Source organism: Nuphar pumila, chromosome 13 (genome assembly GCF_984573655.1).
Source record: "Nuphar pumila chromosome 13, dmNupPumi1.hap1.1, whole genome shotgun sequence".
NCBI lineage: Eukaryota > Viridiplantae > Streptophyta > Magnoliopsida > Nymphaeales > Nymphaeaceae > Nuphar > Nuphar pumila.
The window spans coordinates 74,847,638-74,869,781 of NC_143261.1; the positions used below are offsets into that span (position 1 = coordinate 74,847,638).

Consider the following 22,144-nt stretch of genomic DNA (forward strand, 5'->3'; position numbering starts at 1 on the left):
TTAAGCATGAGTCTTATGCAGAGGCAACAAGAAAGGAGAAATGATAAAAAGCCATGGGTTATGAAATTAATGCACTTGAAAGAATGCAGACATGGGAACTAATAAAACCTCCTCCAAACAAAAATATTAGTAGTAGCAAATGGGTGTACAAGGTAAAGGGAAAGACAGATGGGTCGGTGGAGAGGTATAAAGCCAAATTGGTAGCTAAGGGATACAGTCAATATTTTGGAATTGATTTTGCTGAAACTTTTGCTCATGTAGCTCATATGACCACGATTTGTATCCTGCTAGCAGTAGTTGCCATAAATCAATTGGAACTTTGGCAATTAGATGTCAAGAATGCATTCTTAAATGGAGATTTGCAAGAGTAAGTGTATATGTAACTACCACAAGGATACTCAGATCCAGAAGGTAGAGTGTGCAGCTTCGCAGAGCTCTATATGGTCTCAAACAAGCACCTCGAGCTTGGTTTGAGAAGTTCAATTCGACAATGAGATCACTTGGTTTTGAGCAGAGTCACCATGATTTTGCTTTGTTTGCATCTTCCTTTGCTCTTGGAAATTATATATTGCTTCTTTATGTAGATATGATTCTGAGATAACATAAAAAAGATTGAAGAGACCAAAAAGAAACTGGCTAATATGTTTGAAATGAAAGATTTGGGATGTTTAAAGTATTTTCTCGAGCTTGAGATAACTTACTCTCAAAGAGAACTAAACTTGTTCACACATAAGTATGCTACAGATTTGGTTGTGATGGTTGTGAAAGCAAGATTAGCAGATGACTCAAAACAAATAAATTCCCCCATGAAGGGAAATTTGAGGATAAGGGCAACTAATGGTGTTGAGCTAGAGGATCATGCAGTATACGGCAGTTAGTTGGGAGCCTTATATATTTGACTATAGCTATACCAGAGAGCAAGAAGCAGCAGAGGGTTGCTTTGCCTACTGCAAAAGCATAATAAAGAGTTATGGCTCAAGTTGTAGCTGAGATTATTTGGATACGATGGCTATTAAATGAATTAGGAATTTCATGTGAAAAAAAAACTCAGTTATATTGTAACAATATGAATACTATTCATATTCTCAAAAATCCATAGTTTCATGAGTGCACCAAGCACATTGAAATAGACAAAAATTATACAAGAAGAGCATATGAAGATGGAATTATAGCTTTGGAGCATGTAAGCTCAAAGAATCATTTTGCATGTGTTTACAAAAAGTCTTTCTCCTTTGCATTTTAGTTCTTTCCTTTCCAAACTTAGAATGATTCTTTTGCATCCTTCCAAGTTATGTAATATAATGTATTATAGTTTTGTGTAATGTAACTTTATTAGGGCTTTATGTACATACCCTATTAAGAGAGGGGTATATTAGACATTTTTTATTTTCTTTTGTTGTACTCTAAAGGGGCCGACCCTTTTTATGTAAGAGAGAACCCTCTCTCACGAGATCATATATTGGAAGAATACTTGCTTTTCACTCTCCATCTTGAACCCTTCTTTTTCCCTCTCTTTTCTAACTGTTCTTAACAGTCCGCTTGTTCAATTCCAGGAAATGCCATGTTAAACTTCAAATGCATCGAAGGTCCGAAATGTACAATGATGATCTTCATGAATTGTTCCAATTCAACATCCCCAACTAAGAACAAGGGTTGTACATACATCTTATTCATTTGGATTTAAATCCAAATACATCTCAGCAAGTGTCGAACATCAAGTAAAACTAACACGGTACATATACAAAGCAATGATGTGTTGGCCCTTGATGGATGTCAGCATCATTGTTAACACACAAGATGGAGTGTTAGTTTGGATACATACATACATACATACATACATGTACATACATACAAACATATATATAGAAATATATGTATATATAGTTTCAAAACTTGATGAGTGGGTTGTACAACATCAGATGACATCCACTCAAGCTTTTGGCATCGGTTGGTGCTGGAATTGTATCAAGAAGAAGAATAGAAATCCTTTCAAATCTCCAAAACCTTAAAGTAAAAGGGGGCAAGGTTATCCTTTGATACTGATAAGAATGAAAATTAGCATGGGTTGTGTTATCCAAGATAGTCAGCAACTCTAATGTTGGATTTGTGCAGAAGGCTGCATTAGGGTCACACACACACACACACACACACACATGCATGCATGTGTGCATGCACATGAACACACCACACGCATGCATGCACAGACACACACATTGTCATGGTTTAGGTAATAAGTAAATTTACTTTACTATCAATTCACAAGACGTTATGGCAATTAGATCTTATCACCCATACGCTTTAATCAGACCCACCACAATAGCAAATAGGCCATGTCAAATGTATTTCAAAGGCTACATCTAGCATTTAATAAGAAGATCTACCCACACACAATAAGTTGCCATATAACATAAAAAACAATAAAATGATAAACATCACTCAAAAATATTCACCATAACTAAGATGGTCTTAAAAGCAGACCTAGGGAGGGCCTTCAATATGATCTTAGAAGTGTGGGAGAAATGCTTCAGCTTTAAATTTCCTTAAAAGTGAATAAATCTAATGCTAAGTATCTCCAAGAAAACGGTCAACTCCTCCTTTCAAATTATTTAGATCTCCACTATACAAAATCTCTAAATGGTTTACCATTCCAGCTCACCAGCTTAATCAGTCAAACTGGGTGAGTGATGTGGTTCAAGTAGGTTTATCAAAAAGGAATTACAACATAAGGATCAGACAAGGGACCCGTTCAGGAAGCAGGAACAGTCTGGTGCCAAAACATTGTATTAAATGCCATTATGGAATCTGTGCAATTGAACCAGGAAATAGAAATATAGAAACAACAAAATAAGATTCTAGCATTTTCTAGAAATGCTTCTTGGAGAGATCATAGACATGTACTATATAACATGATAGTTACCTGATTTGACACACACTATTCGATCCAAAAGTTCTTTTGAACTTATCAAGTGTGATTCTGGATCAAGTAACCTCCACATCTCCAATGCATAATCTCGTTCAGCCATTGTGCAAACATAAACCTCAAAACGTTTCCGACCTCTCGCAGTTAAGTAACTACGCAGTTCATCCCATGCAGGCCGCAGTCTAACAAGAACACTCGTATCACGTATCTGTGAGCATCAAAAGGTAATATTTAGGTCACTTGAGTTTCTATATTAAGCGAACAAACACGAAAGAAACTGCCAGTCATTCTCAATATGTCATTGATGGATGACAACCAAGTGGAACATGGATTCAACTATGAAACAAACCAACAAATACTTAAAAAACTAATGACAGGAACTAAAAAACAATGAGACCAATAACAGAAGCAGGAGGGATATTGCCCACTGAATAGACGACATTTGAAATGCGCAATACAATAACACTGCTCAAGTCAACATAGTGAAAAGGTTAGACGCACTTGAAATACTAAGGCAAATGAAGCTTAGAGAGAAACACAAGAAAAAAAAATTGTCCACAAACACAAGGACCACGTGCATATATATATCATTCATGTCCAAGTTTCTGCAATTATACACTTCTATTAGAAGGTACCTTCCAAGACAATGTGTTTCAATGTACATCTTCCATAGTTTAAGAAGAGAATAAGCTGCTAACAACATGCATTTTCTGGACAAAAGCTTTTCAGTATGCCTTCCAGGCAACAATAAGAATACCATCTCTTGCATGTAATGGTTCATATATGAACTGTCCAGTTTACTCAAAAAAATAAAGCTACTTAGATATGGCTCGGAGGTAATTTGGATGGGCCACATCATTTTCATGTAATGGAGGCTGTATAATGGTGCTGACATGAAAAGCGAGACAAAACAAGCAACCCACAAATTTGTAGCTTAAAGTCACCAATCAACTTTGTTAAATGAATATAAGAAGCATGAAAAATAAACATGGAAATGAATCAACTAATAATCTTAAATATAAAGCTGAAAAGTTTTTAACCATGATTCAAATACAAGCTCATTTCCTGTAATCATAGACAAAGAGATTGTCATGAATATGGAAGATGATCAAAAAGGTCAAATATACACCAGAGTTTCTATCAACGGAGTAAGTATGAGCTTATTCGTTGTAATAAGGGACAAAAGTCACAAAACATATAGCAATGAATATAGGATAAAAACTCATATAGGAAAATTGGATTGGTGAATTTGAAATTTACCGATGGGTTAATGCGAGTTAAAATGATATTTCGTTCATGTAATCTTATAATTGGCCGGACAATAGATTGGTGGCTGTCAGATATAGGTGGAACTATCTCCGACTGAACCTTCACCACTCTCCCATTCTCAACAACCTGGTCATTTTCGACATATTGTTTCAATATTGATTTGTCATCTTGGTAGCGCTTGACCTCTGCTAGCATACCAGCAATACGCTGAGTATCCAGCTCAGTACTTATTTTACGCTGAAGCGCTTCGATTCGGTCCTCAAATGAACGCATTGTGTTTGCAACAATAAGTGTCTCGTCAAGATCAAATACAATCCCAAGGCATCTCAAGTTCAGCATGCTCAAACAAGCACCATACAACCTTGACGATACACTAAATCCCCAAAAACATGAAACTTGTTCGAGTTTGTTTCTTGGAGGCATGGCCACTAAATGCAGTTCTTCTTCTCCAACTGGCAGGATGGCAGTCTGCAGCAAATAAGGTAGTCAATAAACATATGAATAGAAAAAAGGCAAGACATAAACAGATACAGAGATACATGGCGACATGGGGAGCATATTTTATAGAACAGTCAAGATAAAACTCTAATAATCGCTTCAAAAGACCAATTCTGCATATGTATAGCAACAAAGATTTCTAAACATGATCAGTGGCACGCTCGATGGCACTGTGTAGAGATAATAAGTTTTTTATTTCAGATAGATGTACCATCTGGAATGCGCCTCCCTTTCAGCTAATCCCATAGACGCAATTTTCAGGGGGAAATATATCAAAAACGAAAGAGAGAGAGAGAGAGAGAGAGAGAGAGAGAGTTGTGGATATCGTTTAGAGAGGGTTTTAGGTGGGGTGAGTTTCTGGCGGGTGTTGGATACCTTGTTCTCCCTGAGGCAGGTGCTGTAGAGGCCAAATAGTGGAGAGGAGTCCTGAGCCTGTGATTTCGCTTCCATTTTGAAGCAGACCCCACAAGATGCGATGGTGTGAAGAACCGCCAAGGGGGGACACCTCTCGCTCGGTGGGGAGACGTGTGTGATCCGAATTTCCTTCTTACATGCACCCATCGCCTCAAATCTCTCGTTCTGTGGGTAAATCTCCGCCTCCCCCAACAGGGTATCCCCATGATACACACCCACCATCAGTTTCATCATTACTTTCTCTTTCCTTCTTTCTTTTTTTTTCCTCTTTCTACCTCCCAAGAAAAAAAATAACCCTAATATGTGTAAAATAAGCTAAAAACCAAAATCCCTTAGCAGATCCGGAGGATCGCGGTGCCCTCTTTTATGTCTCCGTTAGGGTTCTTGTCGAAAGATGGGTAGGTTTTGTTTCGTTTCGACGGCCATTGAAGGTACTGTCTGTACATCAAGTGATGGTGACGATGAAGGTGGTAGTGGTGGTGGTGGTGGGAAATCCTTCTTGTCCTCTTGATGGCTTTTCTATATTTTTATGATTGCCCGCGATAATTTTCAGTTTCGATCGAGTTTTATGTATCAGTGGGCGATTGACGATACGCTTGGGAAAGGTATGAGAACCCCCATAGCCGCCCAAACCCTAAGGGCAAAACCAGCACACAAAGATAGGTAAAGATGAAGGAATAGGAGGGTATCGAAGGAAAACCAATAATCATATAACATTTAGAAACTTGGGAAAGGGAGATGAGAGTAGCAACAACTAATATAAAACGGAAAGCTGGATGTTCATACGATATTAATCATGATAAAGATCATATTAATAATAATTGAAAATATAAAGTGCTTAATTGTCATTGAAGACGAGTGGGATGAAGATGAGTTATTAGAAGAACAAGTCTACAAGAAGTCGTCCAAGAGGTTGGGAAGCAAAATTGCACCTAACTCTACGATAGCGTAGGACACTCTTATTGGAAAGAGAGAGTAGAGGTCCTAGTTGACAAGGGATCTACTCATAATTTTGTGCGAGAAGAATTAGTGCCAAGGTTAAGTGTAGACCACGTTCACATTCACAATTTAATTTCATGGTAAGAGATGAAAGTCATCTCAAACATGAGTTGTTTTGCACGGACGTAGAATTCAATTTGCAAGGATTACAATTCACTCTAAACTTGTTCGTACTTCCAATGCACAAGACATGCATTCTTCTTGGAATGTGTTGGTTGAGATCCTTAGAGTGTATAACATAGAATTTCACTAATATAAAAATGTCATTTAACATGGCGAGGAAGTCCATGGTTTTGAAAGCAAACAACACTCAAGGGGGAGAAGTGGTGGATAATAAGAAAGCTCTCAAAACATACAGGGTTACTCATATGGCCATGTTGTGTGTGACAGATTCGGTCACTCCAAATGAGGAATTGAATCCTTTGAGTGAGTTTTCATCGAATATGAATGCCCTATTGACTATATATGGAGGCGTTTTTAAAGAATCGAATGGGTTATCTCTAATACAAACACAAGACCATCACATCCCTCTATTGTCGGGGCAAGGTCCAGTTAGTATAATACCATGTCGATATGCTTTTACACAAAAATGATGAAATGAAAAAAATAGTGCATGAGATGTTTGATAGTGGCATCATCCGACCAAGTTGAAGAGACTATTCTTTACGGGTTTTTCTTGTGCGCAAAAAAGATATCACATGACGGTTTCATATTGACTATAGGGCATTAAACGAAGTAATACTTAAAGACAAGCATTCAATACCAGTAATTGATGAGTCATTGGATGAATTGTTTGGGGCAAAGTATTTTTTTAAGCTTGATCTAAGAGCCGGCTATCACCAATTTTGAAAGGCTAATGATAACATAGCCAAGACAACTTTTCATACTCATGATGGCCATTATAAATTTCTAGTGATGCCATTTGGGTAGACAAATGCTTCAGCCACCTTCCAGCGCACAATGAATGACATCTTCAGACCAATGTTGATAAAGTTTATACTTGTATTCTTTGACCATATTTTGGTTTATAGTTTTTCATGAGATTCTCTTAGAGCACTTGCAGCTGGTCTTTGAAATTTTAAGAAAACACACTCTATTCGGCAACATAAGCAAATATAGTTTTGAGCAAAAAAGTGTGTCATACCTTGGACACATTGTGGACAGCCAATAGGGGTAAGTGTTGATTTAGACAAAATTGAGGCCATAACTAATTGACCTACTCTTCATTTCATTAATGCTTTGAGAGGCTTTTTGGGCCTTATAGGATATTATAGATTATTCATTTGAAATTATGGAATCATCGCTCAACCACTCACTTTAATGTTGAAAAAGAATTCATGAGGGTGGAATGAAGGGGTCGAACAAGTTTTTCAAAATCTCAAGAGAGATATGGTAGATGCACTAGTCCTCGATCTTCCCAATTTCAACAAGGTATTCATGCTTGAGACCTATGCTTGTGAGAAAGAACTGCTAGCTATTATATTGGCTCTTGAAAAGTAGAGACACTATTTGCTTTGGCAACATTTCATCATCCAAACGGATCATCAAAGCTTAAAATGCATCTTACAACAAAGGGTGTCAACACCACTTCAACCAAAATGGCTGACCAATTTATGGTGCTATGATTTTGAAATTAAATACATGAAAGGAAGAGAAAACATAGTAGTCAATGTTTTGTCTAGAAGACTAGAGAATGATTCTATTGTGGTCATCTCAAAGGTTACATGTCAAATTGAGGAGTAAATGAATCATGTTCAACTTGAGGACGAGGATATCCAACAACTTATTAGGGGTTTGCTTGAAGTCCCTAATAGTCATTCCTATTACTCGGTGAAGGGAGACACATTATATTATAAAGATAAATTTGTGTTGCCAAATGACTCACCTATTCTCAAAGAAATATTGAAACCCTTCCATACTTTTAGAGAAGGAGGTCATGAAGGGTTTCACAAAACTTGGCAATGAGTTAAGTCTAAATTGTATTGGCCAACTATGAAGTAAGACATCAAGAAATATGCACGTGAATGTCAAGCATGTCAATCCAACAAGTATGGACTTTATTGAAAAACTTCCTTCTTTCTAGAAGAAAGAAGTGATCTTTGTGGTAGTGGATAGATTCACAAAGTTTGTTCACTTCATGGCACTGCCAAGTACTTATTCAATTCGGTTGGTAGTACAAACTTTTCTAGGAAATGTATCTAAGCTATATGGGATGCCAAAAACCATTATTTGTGACAGAGATCCGGTATTTTTGAGTCAGTTTTGGAAGGAATATTTCACCTTGATGGGCACCAAGATGTGTTAAAGTTACAACAAGTCATGCTCAAACTGATGGGCAGACCGAAGTGATCAATAGATCACTTGAGACATATTTGAGGTGCTTTACAAGTGAGAAGCAAAATGCTTGGGTCAAGTTTTTACCATGGGTCAAATGGTGTTATAATACTCTATTTTTTCATTCTTTTACGAGAATGACCCCATATGAGGCTATATATGGTCAATTACCTCCTAAACCATTGTTCTATGAAGATGGAACAACCAAGTCATCCATAGTTGATAGGTAATTGAGATAGCGGGATAAAATTTTAAGGATTTTGAAACAAAATCTTGAAAAGACTCAAAATCGAATGCAACAAGTTTATAATCGACGAAGGAAAGATTGAGAATTTAAAATTAGTGATTGGGTTTGGCTTAAAAGAATTTTGCATGGTTAGTTTTCTTTAAGCAAAGCTCTCATCACGAAACTCACTTCGAGATATTTTGTCCCTTATCAAATTCTTTAATGCATTGGACTAGTTGCCTATAACTTGAAACTACCGCATGGGGTGTTTGTGCATCATGTTTTTCATGTGTCATGATTGAAAGCCTATCACGACCCTGCTCCTCTGGAAGAAACCTCCACAGTTATTCCACGACAACCCACTAGAGTGTTAAAGACTCAAAAGGAATGATGTTGCAACAGTTTAGTAAAGAAACATTTGATCGAATGAGTTAACGAGAGAGAAGCCACGACCACTTGCGAATGAGATTTTAATCTTCCCAAGAAATTTTTAGATTTTCTTCTTCGAGGACTAGGAAGTTTACAAGAGGGAGGGAATATTACAGGTTCTACTATGCATATGCAGTCGGCACAAGATGTGTTATAGTACAACAAGTCATGCTCAAACCGATGGCCAGACCGAAGTGATCAATAGATCACTTGAGACATATTTGAGGTGTTTTACAAGTGAAGCAAAATACTTGGGACAAGTTCTTATCATGGGCTGAATGGTGTTATAACACTTTTTTCCATTCTTCTATGGAAATGACCCCATATGAGGCCTTATATGGTTAGTTACCTCTTAAACCACTCTTTTATGAAGATGGAACAACCAAGTCATCCACAATTGATAGACAATTGAGATAGAGGGATGAAATTTTAAAGATTTTGAAACAAATTCTTGAAAAGGCTCACAACCAAATGCGACAAGCTTATAATAAGCAAAGGAATGACAGGGAATTTACAATTGGTGATTGGGTTTGTCTCAAAAGAATTCTGCATGGTTAATTTTCTTTAGGCAAAGCTCCCATCATGAAGCTCACTTCGAGATATTTTGGCCTTTATAAAATTATTGAATGCATTGAACAATTTACCTATAAGTTGAAACTACCACATGGGATGTTTGTGCATCCATTTTTTCATGTGTCACGATCAAAAGCCTATCGCGGCTCTGCTCCTATGGAGGAAACCTCTGCAGTTATTCCACGACAACCCACTAGAGTGTTAAAAACTCGAAAAAAACGATGCCACAATAGTTTAATAAAGAAACATTTGATCCGATGGGATAATGAGAGGGAAGCCATGACCACTTGGGAGTGAGATTTCAATCTTCGCAATAAATTTTTAGATTTTCTTCCTCGAGGACTAGGACGTTTTCAAGAGGGGGGGGGGGCAAATATTGCAGGTTCTACTACGCACATGCAACCGACATGAGCACACACATTTGCCACCAATCATCTGCAATGAGGGGATGCCAGCACACACGTGCGGTTTGACCAGCAAGTGCAAGGGGAGCACATATGCGCCACACAACACGAGTTGTTCTGAAGCTAGCATGGTCCTAGATGCGTGTAAAAGAATGTCACCCATGAGTTTTGAAGTGTAGGCTGCCCAAATTATTTTGCGCCAAGTTTGTAAAGCACTATAAATAGTGTAGCCCTTTTGTAAAAATCATTGTGGAATGAGAATTGAAATTGAGTTTTCCTTTAATCCTTAGAGCTTAGAATTAGCTCAGCTAGATGAACTAATTAACCATCTTGTTTAGCTTAGTGACTTCAATACTTTACATGCGTTTTCTCCTCCTTCAATCATCCGATTTTCGACTGCCATATTCATCTTCAAATTTCACACAAACAGGCACCACATAATAGATTTTTCAAATTTTGTCTGTACCAATCAATGAGTTGGCCATTAAAGACTAAACAAACTTTCCAATGTCAAAAACTTCTAAGATTTAACCAAGTATAATTGTGAAACCCTAAAAAGAAAAAGGAAAAAATCATGTCGGACACATGTCAGGCACATGTCGGGCACGCGTCAGACACGTGTCCGAGGTTGGTATGTCGTGCCAGACCCGGATCAGATCTAGGCTCGTCCCAGATTGGATCTAGGCCCGACCCGGACCTAAATTCTCGAAGGTTTGAGAGAACATGTGTCTTAAAAAAGACACAGGCTGAGAGCAGCTAGGGGCAAAAAACCCTCGCCACTCTCTCTCCTCTCTGCCTCTCCCGTCTCTGTCCCGTGTGCGACAGGATGCCGACGACCGAAGCCGCCGCCGATCTCCGAGCTCTGGCGACCCACCACCTCCTCCTCTCTGTGTTTGGCAGATGCCTCGATAGCTGCGAGAACCCCCATCTTCATCAATGATCCATTCCATCCACCCTCTTCTTCTGTTTGTCAATACCAACACAGGCAACCACCTGTCATCGGCCACCGTCCCCTCCCTCTCGATGGTACATCCCAGCCATCACCGATGACCACCTTAGGGTGGCAGCCTCCCTGTCCTTGCTCCCCCTTGTGAGCTGCATCCCTCTCTCCCGTGTTCTCTCTGCTTGTCATCGGTGACTCCCCTCATGTAACCACTTCTCCCCTTCTCCTTTTTCTTTCCTATCGTCGGTAGGGGGCGAAGCTCTTTATGTCGGCTCAACTTTCCGACAAGGGGCTATACCCTCTGCCTCTTATGAGTTTTTTGGCAGTGCCTCTTTCTGTTTTTTTTTTTTTTCCAGAGGACAAAGCCCCCTGCCTTCTATTGTTTTTTCGGCAGAGGGTTTTGCCCCCTGCCTCTTGTGGTTTTCTGGCAAGGGGCTCCACCACTTTGACCCCATCTTGTTTCCAGTAGGGAGCTTCACACCCCTGCCTTGTGTTTTCCGATAGGAGGCGAGGCCCTCTGCCTTCATTTTGTTTTTCGACAGAGCACTTCATCCCCCTGCCTTATTGTGTTTCCCATTAGAGGGCGAGCCCTCTGCCTTCGTTTTGTTTTCCGGCGTGGGGTTTCACCCCCTTGCCTTCATATGTTTCTCGACAAGGGGCGAAGCCCCCCTTGCTCTCTTGTTGCTTCTCGACATAGGGTTCTGCCTTCTGCATTCTGTCTGCAGGGGGCGAAGCTCCCGCAACCTCTTTTGGTTTCCAGTAGGGGGAGAAACCCTCCTGCCTTATACCTATTTTCGAGCAAGGGGCGAAGCCCCCTACATCTCGTTTGTTTTCCGACAGGGGGCTTCGCCCCCCGCCTTGTTCTTGCTGTCGACAGGGGCTCTACCCCTGCCTGTCTTGTTTCCAACAGGGCCCTCTGTTCTTATTTGTGTTCCGGTGGGGGGTGCCCCCCCTGTCTTGTTGTGGCAGGTTCAGCATGGAGCCTCTGCTCTCTCCTATGCCTTCTTTGTCCTGGCAGGCAGGGAGCATGAGCTCCTTGCCTTTGTGGCTTTTTATCGACAAGGGTGAGGCCCCTGCCTCCTGCACCCTTGCAGGCAGGGTGCAATGCCTCTGCATCTCTGGTGTCTGGGAGCATGCCACCCTGCCTTTGTCACTGTTGTCGCCTTCATCCAACAGGCCCTCACAGGGGCCCTTTACTGTTCCAGCAAGCAGAGAACCTAGGACTCCTTGCCTTGTTGCCTCTGTCCCTCTTCTGTAGGGAGTTAAACTCCCTGCCTACCCTCATATTTAGGGTCTGGTACCACAATAGGTCTTATCGAACCCGCTTCTCGTTTGAATTATGGCATATTACTAACGTTCTAAGCATCGCAGGTTTAACGATGGATCATGCTTGCCCTCCGTGGCTTGAGCCCATGCTTACCTACGCTGCAGGCGCATGCTGGACCCCTAACCCCTCAAGGTAGGAGATTTTTGCGTAAAAAGACAACGATCAGATAAATGCTAAAATAAGGAAAGATAATTAAAAATAAAAGAGAATAATGATATATGTATACGTATAAAATATATATGTATGTCTTTTAACTCAAGGATGTGGTTTTGTGATTCTTGTCCTCTTTACTTTCATTGCACTTTCTTTTTCTGTTGTCGTCGCGTTATATGTGCCCAGGCTTTTAATTCCTATCTTTACATTTTATGTCTTTTAATTCAAGGACGCGGTTTCGCGATCCTTGACCTCTTTACCTTCTGTATTTTACTTTCTTGTTTGCCGCCATGCTATATGTGCCTAGGCTTTTTAATTACAGTCTTTTTTGTTCCTGCTTTACTTCCAGGATGTGGTTTCACGATCCTGATACTTCTTTACGTTCTCGCACTTTTCTTTTTGTCTTTTTATTTTCTGTTGCCCCACACTTTGCACCATGGAATTTACTTATATGTGTATGCCTTTTTAACTCCAGGACGCAATCATGGTCCTTCGTTATGTTCTTGTTCGTTTCTTTTATGGCATTTCATATTATGATTACCCCGCACTTTATGTGCCATAGCTTTACTTATTGCTTTTGCTTTTCGTACGTTACTTTTTTGTTGTTGTTATGCTTTACGTGCCCAGGCTTGCTTTTACACTCACTTTTTGCATATATTGTTTTGTTCTTATGTTGTTGTCGCACTTTGCACATATGCTTTACTCTTTCTTGGGATCTTATCTATGTTGTATGCTCTTTTATTTGCTTGCACTTATTGTTTAATTGAGATACGACTTCGTGCCTCATGAGCCACCTTTTGTACTTGCTTAGTTAGGGTAAAATTTCATACCTCGTGAGTTGCTTACTTATTTGTTTGCTTGTGTGTTTCGATGGTCGATGTATGATTTCATACCTCGTGTGTGGCTTATGCGTTTTACGCTCGAGGTGCAGCTTCGCACATTGAGTCTTGCTCCTCGATTTGCCATTACACTATAATGTGCACATGTTTGCCCCTTGTCAGCTTGCACTCCCTTAGTGCAACTTCAAGTGTATATTGTATATTATTTCACTTATTTGTTTTAAAAGTCATGACGCACACTTATGCATTTCGGTTCTCAAAAAATGGTGGTTTTTAGGTGCAAACCTATTTTAAAAAATGCATAGCTTTATAGAGCAGATTTCGAAAGCCTTTTTGTAATATAGCGGTTGAATCTCCCAAATCAAGGTATTTGGGAGAAGTGTGTTACAACTTTAGTTTGCGTATCTGATACGACTCAGATAACCCTATTTAAGAGCATGTGCATGAGTGGGGTGAGAGTTCTATTGAGGAACATGTGTCATCGCTAGATTGATGTTGCATCACCTCTGATGCGAGACCTAGTTTCTAGGCTTTTTGGTCAAACTAAGATAATTGGCACACTTCTTTCTTTCGCGAGATTATGGTTGATGAATTTCTTTTGAGAAACACATGTTCCTCCCCTTGTAGTCGTACTTTTAGTCATGTACGATATGATTGGACTACGAAGAACAAGATGAGAGGTATGTAGTAACCTCTTATAGTCGTACTCTTAGTCATGTACGATATCTTTGGACTACGAAGAGCAGGATGAGAGGTATGTAGTAACCGCAAAACATGTATTGACACTTTAAGGTAATCTTGTATTGTTGATATTCGCCCAATAGGCAAGAGGCTCGTAACTGTCTAAAATACCTGAGCATGATAAGTGGAAACTCGAATGATTTTCCTGTGGACTTCTGTAAAGCAGATGTGTTGGGGGATTTCCTGTGAGAAATCCTTACCCCTCTCATCATGGTTGTACTTTTAAAATGGTATGTTACGTAGGATGAGAGGTATGTGGTTGCCTCGAACGCGCGATGGCGCATGTAATTCACATAATGATAATTATGTGCCTTCACATGCAAGATGCTCAAGTGGGTCGAAAGACCAGAGCATGTAGAATGAGACGGCAGTTAAGAAACCCCTAGCGTGCCCATTTGACATGGTTCATCAAGAGAGAGGATGGATGATATAAAACTCCGATAGACAGGCCATTAATGACAGTCACAGGCAAAAGAGTTGTCTTCCACAGTCATCAGAGGTTAGTAAAAATGCTACAAAGATAGTCACTTCTGCAAAAGTTTGGATGCATTCATAAGCCTTTAGGGACTTACTCTCTTGGTCACTGGTCGTCTCCTTATGAGCAAACTCAGTCAGTCATTCGGGGTAGCATAAAATACATAGCATAATGGACCCCCGAATCGATCTCGGTTGTTTCTATGTTTCATGCCTTGTGCGTACCCACAATGGCCAGCTAATAATGAGAACAAAATATAACCTACGATATGATTATGAGATGTGCGTGATGTGGCATGAATTGTTTGCTTGCTTGCTCGATAGTTCAGTATGATACTCGGTGAGCTATGCACGTCTGTCGAGGCATTACTCTAGTTGGTTGAACTGCTTACGCAGTTCTTTGCTAGTAATAACTAGTTTCTCATACTAGTTAAATGCTTATAATAATAGCATTATGCTAGTTGCTATATATATGAGCATGTGACCTTGCTTCACTACTTGATTGAACTACTTGGCAGTTGTTGTCATGTAGCACTTTGGCCTGCGTCTCTTATGACTGATATAATTGCTTACATGTCATAATCTATGAACTGTTTACCACTTGGATTAATGTAGTCGTTTGTCTTATAAGTTGCCTACATTGTATGATAATTGTTGTCGTGTGATTGCTTGATGCGCGTAGCTTATAAATTGGTTGTTGTGCAATGACTTGCACCTTATGATTAATGCATTCACTTATTGGTGGAATGAAGAATTCAGTAGTAATTGCTAGGGGTGGCAATCGGGTCGGGTTGGCGGGTCGGGTTGGCGGGTTGGCGTGTCAGCATACCTCAACCCGAACCTGACCCGTTTATTAAACGGGTCGGCTGTGGCAAACACGAACCCGACCCGTTTAATAAACGGGTAACCCGACACGACCCGCCAACCCATTCAATAAATGGGTTGGGTTGGGTCGGGTAAACGGGTTTTCAGGTTCGCGGGTCAGGTTGGAGGGTCGGGTTGGCGGGTTGGCATACCCCCAACCCGAACCCGACCTGTTTAATAAACAGGTTACGCGGGTCGACCCGTTTATTAAACGGGTTGGCGGGTCGTGTCAGAAATTGCCACCCCTATTAATTGCATGCATCGTGAGCTCTATTATCAATGCCTATCTTATTCAGTTACTCAGCTTACCATATTGCTTGGTGGGGTTAGTCACTCTCTACTTGTAGAGTTAGTCTGACTGTTTTAGTTGTTTGTTTGGCTTGTTTAGCACTTTGGTTCTTACAGCTCTCGTATTTAGCTATTTGCATTACTGGAGTTTTGCTTACTCGACAACATGTATGGATAGCTCTACTAACTTTGCTTCTCATGTTTAGTTTAGCAATTATTTTGATTATTGTAGTCTTTGTTCTTTCTTGTCTTTGGCATCCTTATTAGTTTCTTGCAAAATTGACCCATTTCATGGGCAGGAGGTGTACAGATTATACAACTTATGATGGCATGATGACGTGATGAGATCAAGATGAGACCCCTTCTCTGACGTTTCGCTCTTGAAGATATTTTGGTAAAATATGGTATAGAGTTTTCTTTGAAAGCCTCTCTTTGATTAAACTCTGAGTTATTAAAACTGTATTACCAAAACTCTGCTTCTTATATTTATTTCAATAAATATATTTGAGTTGCAAATCAGATTGTAAAAGAAAAGTTTGCACTGTAATGCTACTAGGGTCCAGGGACTTGCTATTTCAAACATGATCTTCTGCTGAACTCCTCTTTTAAACTCTGATAAATAACTGTATTTAAAGCTTTCAACCCTTTTCATAAAAGGTTTCAAGTCCAGGATTTTGGGCGTTACAATAATTCTAGCTTATTTTCATCCAAAGGATGATTTTATTCGCCAATTCTAATGTTGCAAGTCTCAAGTTAGAATTTATACATGGGAGCAATTTGTTAATTGGGTTCGTTGGTGATAGAGATCTTTATATGTCATTTTTTGTGAATGTTGCAGACCTAATTTTTAAAAGTCATTTTTTGAGGCAATTCTTTTGGTTGTACATGACTACACTTACAATAAGCACAACATATCACTTTCAAATAGATGGATAAATCAAAAACCTCAATAAGTGCATTAAAACTTACCTTCAACCCTTTATAGTGGAAAGTCCCAAATCAATGGATCAAAATTCAACCATGGAATGAATGGTCTTATAATATAGAGAATTGTTCTTCTATTAAAATGACCCATTTTGAAGCAATTTATGGTCAACTACCTCCATCTATTTCAATTATATGCATGAAACTTCTTGAGTCAAGACATTGACAATGGTAAATTTTTTTGCTGAATATGACATTAGCTACATTGACAATATCAAAAGCTTGAATCACAAATGCTATACACAACATGCAAGAATAAATGTTAGGGTTTCTTACCTCTAAAAGCGAGTTGTTGAGATTAGGATACAAAAGTCGTGGACAAGATTCAAATTACTCATTAAAAATAATATTTGTTTATTTAAACTATAAATTAACCGTATTGTACAACAAAATGACATGTTTTCTGAAATGCCCTACAATTTTAGAAATCAGTTCGATGTCTAAATTCGCAAATGTCCAGCTTTAAATGACTATTTTAATCTTCACACGAGAAAAATTCTTAAAGTTTGCACGATATATCTTTATGCTCTTTGTGTATTACAAACTCTCACTAAAATATAGACATTCTTATTTGAAGATATTGAGAGGACCATCACGTTGGAGGACGTGGCACAAATCACCGATTTTAATTGTCATGGTGAGCTAGTGAATGCATATCGGTAGGGAGATTTCAATGACATTTATGATGTTTATCTACAAACAAATGAAAATGCCTTAGAAGGTGAAAAGCAGAAGTTATCATGGATGAGAAACCACTATAACTCCAACATGGTGAGAAGAATGGAAGAAAGTTACCATGTTTTAGAGGGAAGGACGATGCAAGGGTAGACATGGAGGTGAGAGGATTCTTGGTATACTTATTTGGCACATGCGTATTCATTGACATTGGTGTGAAGTCGATCCATAACGCATACATTCAACTGTTGTAAGACCTAAATCATGTCAATGAATACACATGTGAAACAACCTCACTTGCACACCTATATGAAAGTTTGAGTAATATAAGGCATGGAAGAAGAAACATGACCGGCATGGTGTTGTTGGAGGCATTTGTTCATTCATTGTTCTCAAACATTATTTAACATTTTTTATGTGTTATAATGTGTATTAATATGTGAATTGATATTTGCAGGTTTGGATATGAGAGCGCATATCAATTAGACAACCCTTGAGACATGGTCATCTTCCTAAATTTTCATGTATTACAATATAGAGTCGATCACACAATGAACAAAAAGGTTATGATCGAAAAACGTTGTGTCCTCTTGTGAGAAGGGACCATTGTGTTGCATCATTATGTGGGCTGACTAGGGCAGAAATAAGTATTCTTTAAACAATGTCATATATTTCTTTATAAATAATATGATATAGAACTAACCATGAATGAAACTTTGGTATATAGGTAATGTGGTGCCCATATAAAGACACGAAAGAGGGAGGACCACTCAGATGTGGTTGTGCAAGCGAAGGACATTGTTATATGCATTGGTCCTCCTCATCACCAATACATTTTTTGCTCATGTCTTGTTAGAAAACACTAATCTTGAAATGAATTCAAACACACAAACTTGTTTAAAAAAAATACAAAACTTACAAAACATAATGTACAAAACATTCAAAACTTATAAAACATCATGTACAAAACATTCAAAACTTACAAAACATCATGTACAAACCATTGAATATTAAAACAACATCAAAAATTTTAAAAACATAAAAAAATCTATCAATTTTACATCCAATGTAGTAACCAACATATAATGCCCAGAATTGTTCACAACTTAGCTTCTGAGATCTTGCCATCTAATACCTCATTGTTTGATGTTTGGTCTTCTAACACCTTATTGTTCAATGTCACATCTTCTACCTTTTGATTGCTCTTTGGATATTTTGTATTTTTTTTATCCTTTTTATTTATTTTTTATCCCCAGCCTTCTTTTTGACATCCGCTTAAACCATTTTCTCCCTCATGTGTTTATAGAATTGAATCATAAGCTTTATGTAATTTGACAAAGGTTATAAAAAAATAACTAACTATAATTTACATTCTAAAAACTTAACAAAACAACACATATAAATACATATCTTATGAGTAGATCTCGAGATGACGGTAGGGGTCTTTGTTGTTCAGGCTATAGAAAGATGGAAGCATCTGGATTATGCTGGCCTTAATCTCAAACTGTGATGCTCCTATAGCGGGTCTCGCGATGCAGGAGGCCAGAGTGTAAGCATTGGGAGTGAAGTACTATCTAAGGGGATGGGTCAACAACTGATCTTGGGCCATGGGGCCGGATCGACGGACTGTCCTAATAAGGGACTCAGGGTCTACAACTAACTCAACAAGCTCGGGGTCAAGCGAGCATCGCTTGTGCATGCACCAAAGGGTAGATCGGTGTAGCAACCGTCCTAGACATTGGTTTCCTACCTACCTAACGTGCTACGCGGCCAAATTGTAAGCAAGCAAAAGAGGAATAACTCGAAAGCAGGAAACAAACATGTGGTGCTAAACCTAAATAAAGGAAGCAAACTAAGAAATCCTAAATAATTGGCAGGGAAAGTAAACTAAACAGTCTTAATTAAAGAACATAAAGTAAACTAGCAACCTAAATAAACGTGATCAGACAATGGCAATAAAGTGAACACTTGTATTACTCGTTGTTCCCCGGCAACGATGCCAAAAAATTTGGTGTGAGTTTTGGAAAGCCTTTTTTTAAATAATATTTTTAATCAAAATCAAGTGAAAGTCAGATACCAAAAATATAAAAATCCGGCTCGCACGAGTGGTGAAGTCTGGGTCGAACTCAGGGAACGGGAAACACTTTGTATTCAACACACAATCTACACTACTCTTTATTGCCCAAAATAAAAAGAATTAATTCAATAATTAACTAACTAAGAGAGTACAAACCTATGCAGAGGGCTTAAACAAAATAAATAAATGGCTTATTACAAACCCAATTAATAAAGAAATAAAATCCTAATCTAAAAGAAAGAAAAAGTCTTCAGTGCTTCAAGGTTTTCGTGCCCTCTTTGTGTCCCTTCTTTTGCATCCCTCATGTTGTTGCTATAATCTTTCCTTTCTTTGGAGGGTTGCTTGGTTTTATGAAGGATTCTCTGAGGACCTGAAGGGTCTTTTGAGAGGACCTTTAAGGGACCCCAAAGGGATCTTCGAGGGTATGAAAATGGACCTTTCGCACGTTCAATCGCTCCCTGCAAAACAAAAACAAAACAAAGCAGTACGCTGAAAACTAAACAACAAATTAATAGCTAATGACTAAAAATATTCAGCAAAAACCAAGATTCAACTAACTAAAACTAAACTAAGCATGAACTAAACTATGAGCAAACTAATATAACAACCTAACACTAAAAGACAAAATAGCTAAACAAACTTAACTAACTATAATTCAAGAAAGCAAATGTAACAAACTAATCTTAACTAATTCAAGAAGCAACAAATTAACTAAACCTACACTCAACTGGACATGGTAAACTAACTAACTAATCAATCTAGCATCAACAAATAATAAACTTAACAAGAACTAAAGCAAGAAAATTAATTAATAACCTAGTGCTAATCGACTAACAAGAATTAATTGAATCTAGTTATTAATGAATTTGCAAAAAAAAAAAAAAAAACTAATGCTAAAAAAAGCTTAACTAACTAACTAACTGAATATCACTATGAATCAATTGAAAACAAATTAACCAGTTGTTAAACAAGCTACTTAGAACCGTGAATAACATGAAGTCAACTAATCATAACTAACTTAATACTTTTATTCAAACAAAAGAATTGACCCACACAAAACTTACCATCTACATTTAACTAATAAAGTCAATCTAACTAACAAGATAAGTTAACTACCAGAATATTAACATGATTAAATTCAGCTATTCTAACTAATGTAAAATCTGGAATACTCTTGCTGATAAACACAGTTAACCTACGACTGATGCACACTATATATGCAACTTGTTAAAGCAAAATACTAAGCAACCTATAATGTAAAACATTATAATAAAATCTGAACTCAACTACCTAAATGACATTAACACTAGTCTACACTAATTGATCTGACGCTACAACAACACACCATGAGGATCACCTAGCTATGCTAAAAAAAAATCAAATGAAACATCAAAGCAACCGACTCTCCTAATTTAACTACATATGCATGATAACTAAAACACTATCAAGACTAAATGACATGAATTGCTATTGATGTAAACTAACTACAATATTCCTAATCTAAGCTGGAAAAATGTGAATTGCAATAAAAAATGCAACTACTAAATCGGCTAGATGAAAATGCTTTAAATAATAATAAAATAATTACCTAAAACAACTAGTTCTAATTTAATCTACGAAAAGACAATTTTTGGAATTACAAGAAACTAATTAGTTAACTGATAATATAAATAAACTAACTTTAATCTATGCTACTCAAAAAATGCTGATTGAATGAAAGGAAACACATTGGCTAAATGATAAAAAAGTTATTCAATGGATCTAAAGAAAATTGAATACTAAAAATGAAACATGAAGTAATCTATCGTAAACTCGATCTAACCTAAACTACTCTAACGCTATTCAAGAAACAAGAATCAAAATAATAAAAAAATAAAAGAATAAAAGAATATATTCTATGACTATGGATCCTAAATATTACGAAGAAGGGGAAGAAGAAGCTCACCTTGCGGATCACCTCTGACGGACTGGTTGAGAAGAGAAAGTGGTTGATCCCAACTGCATACACACCTCCCAATGAAGAAGTTAAGAAAAGTCGATGAAGACGGGGTTTAGAGGATCGATGAAATAAAGAATAAGAAAAGGAAGAAGAAGGAGAAAAGAAATCAGACAAGAATAAAGAAAAAAAAAGGAGAAGGGAAGATGGAGGCAAGAGGCAAGGGAGGCAAAAGGGCTGCTGGAAAAAAAATGTTTTTTCAGCCCTCAAAACTACTATTTATAAACCTAATTAGGTTAAACACAAAGTTTTCAAAAGGAGTACAAAATATTTTTCAATTTCCAAAATAGGTCCCCTCTTAAAAATGTGTTTTTCAAAGGGGTATTTTCTAAAACTAATTCAAAGTAATAAAGTAAGTCCTAATCTAACTAAAATATACAACAACAACAACAACAACAACAACTACGCCTTCATCCCAAAACAATTGGGGTCAGCGATATGAACCAAAAAAGAAATTCATTTTGGGTCTTCCACATGAATCCTTTTCCTCCAATCATTTCTAATAAAACTACCAAAAAACACAGGACCGAATAAAAAAATCTGAGTTTTTTTTATGAAAAATGTATTTCGAAGTAATTTTTCGAAAACAATTATAAAGATGGGTTTTACACTGGATCATGATATAATAAGATGAATAAACATATAAAATGTATGCATGATCATCTGCTTCGTACACTTTTATGAAAAGGATGTTTCAGGAGTAATCAACTATCATAT

At 37.9% G+C, this 22,144-nt stretch overlaps 1 protein-coding gene across 1 annotated transcript in view; it reads right to left on the minus strand.

The window, feature by feature from the left end:
* LOC149818729 (RNA polymerase II C-terminal domain phosphatase-like 1) overlaps window positions 1–5,737 on the minus strand; it is a 46,773-nt gene extending 41,036 nt beyond the window's left edge. The window contains exons 1-3 of the mRNA XM_089984193.1: window positions 5,063–5,737; window positions 4,181–4,657; window positions 2,918–3,128 (exon numbers count right to left, since the gene is read on the minus strand). Of these exons, the coding sequence (XP_089840319.1) occupies window positions 2,918–3,128; window positions 4,181–4,657; window positions 5,063–5,335 (961 nt within the window). The 5' untranslated portion in view covers window positions 5,336–5,737. The remainder of the gene's footprint in view (window positions 1–2,917; window positions 3,129–4,180; window positions 4,658–5,062) is intronic.
* Window positions 5,738–22,144: the final 16,407 nt, after the last annotated feature.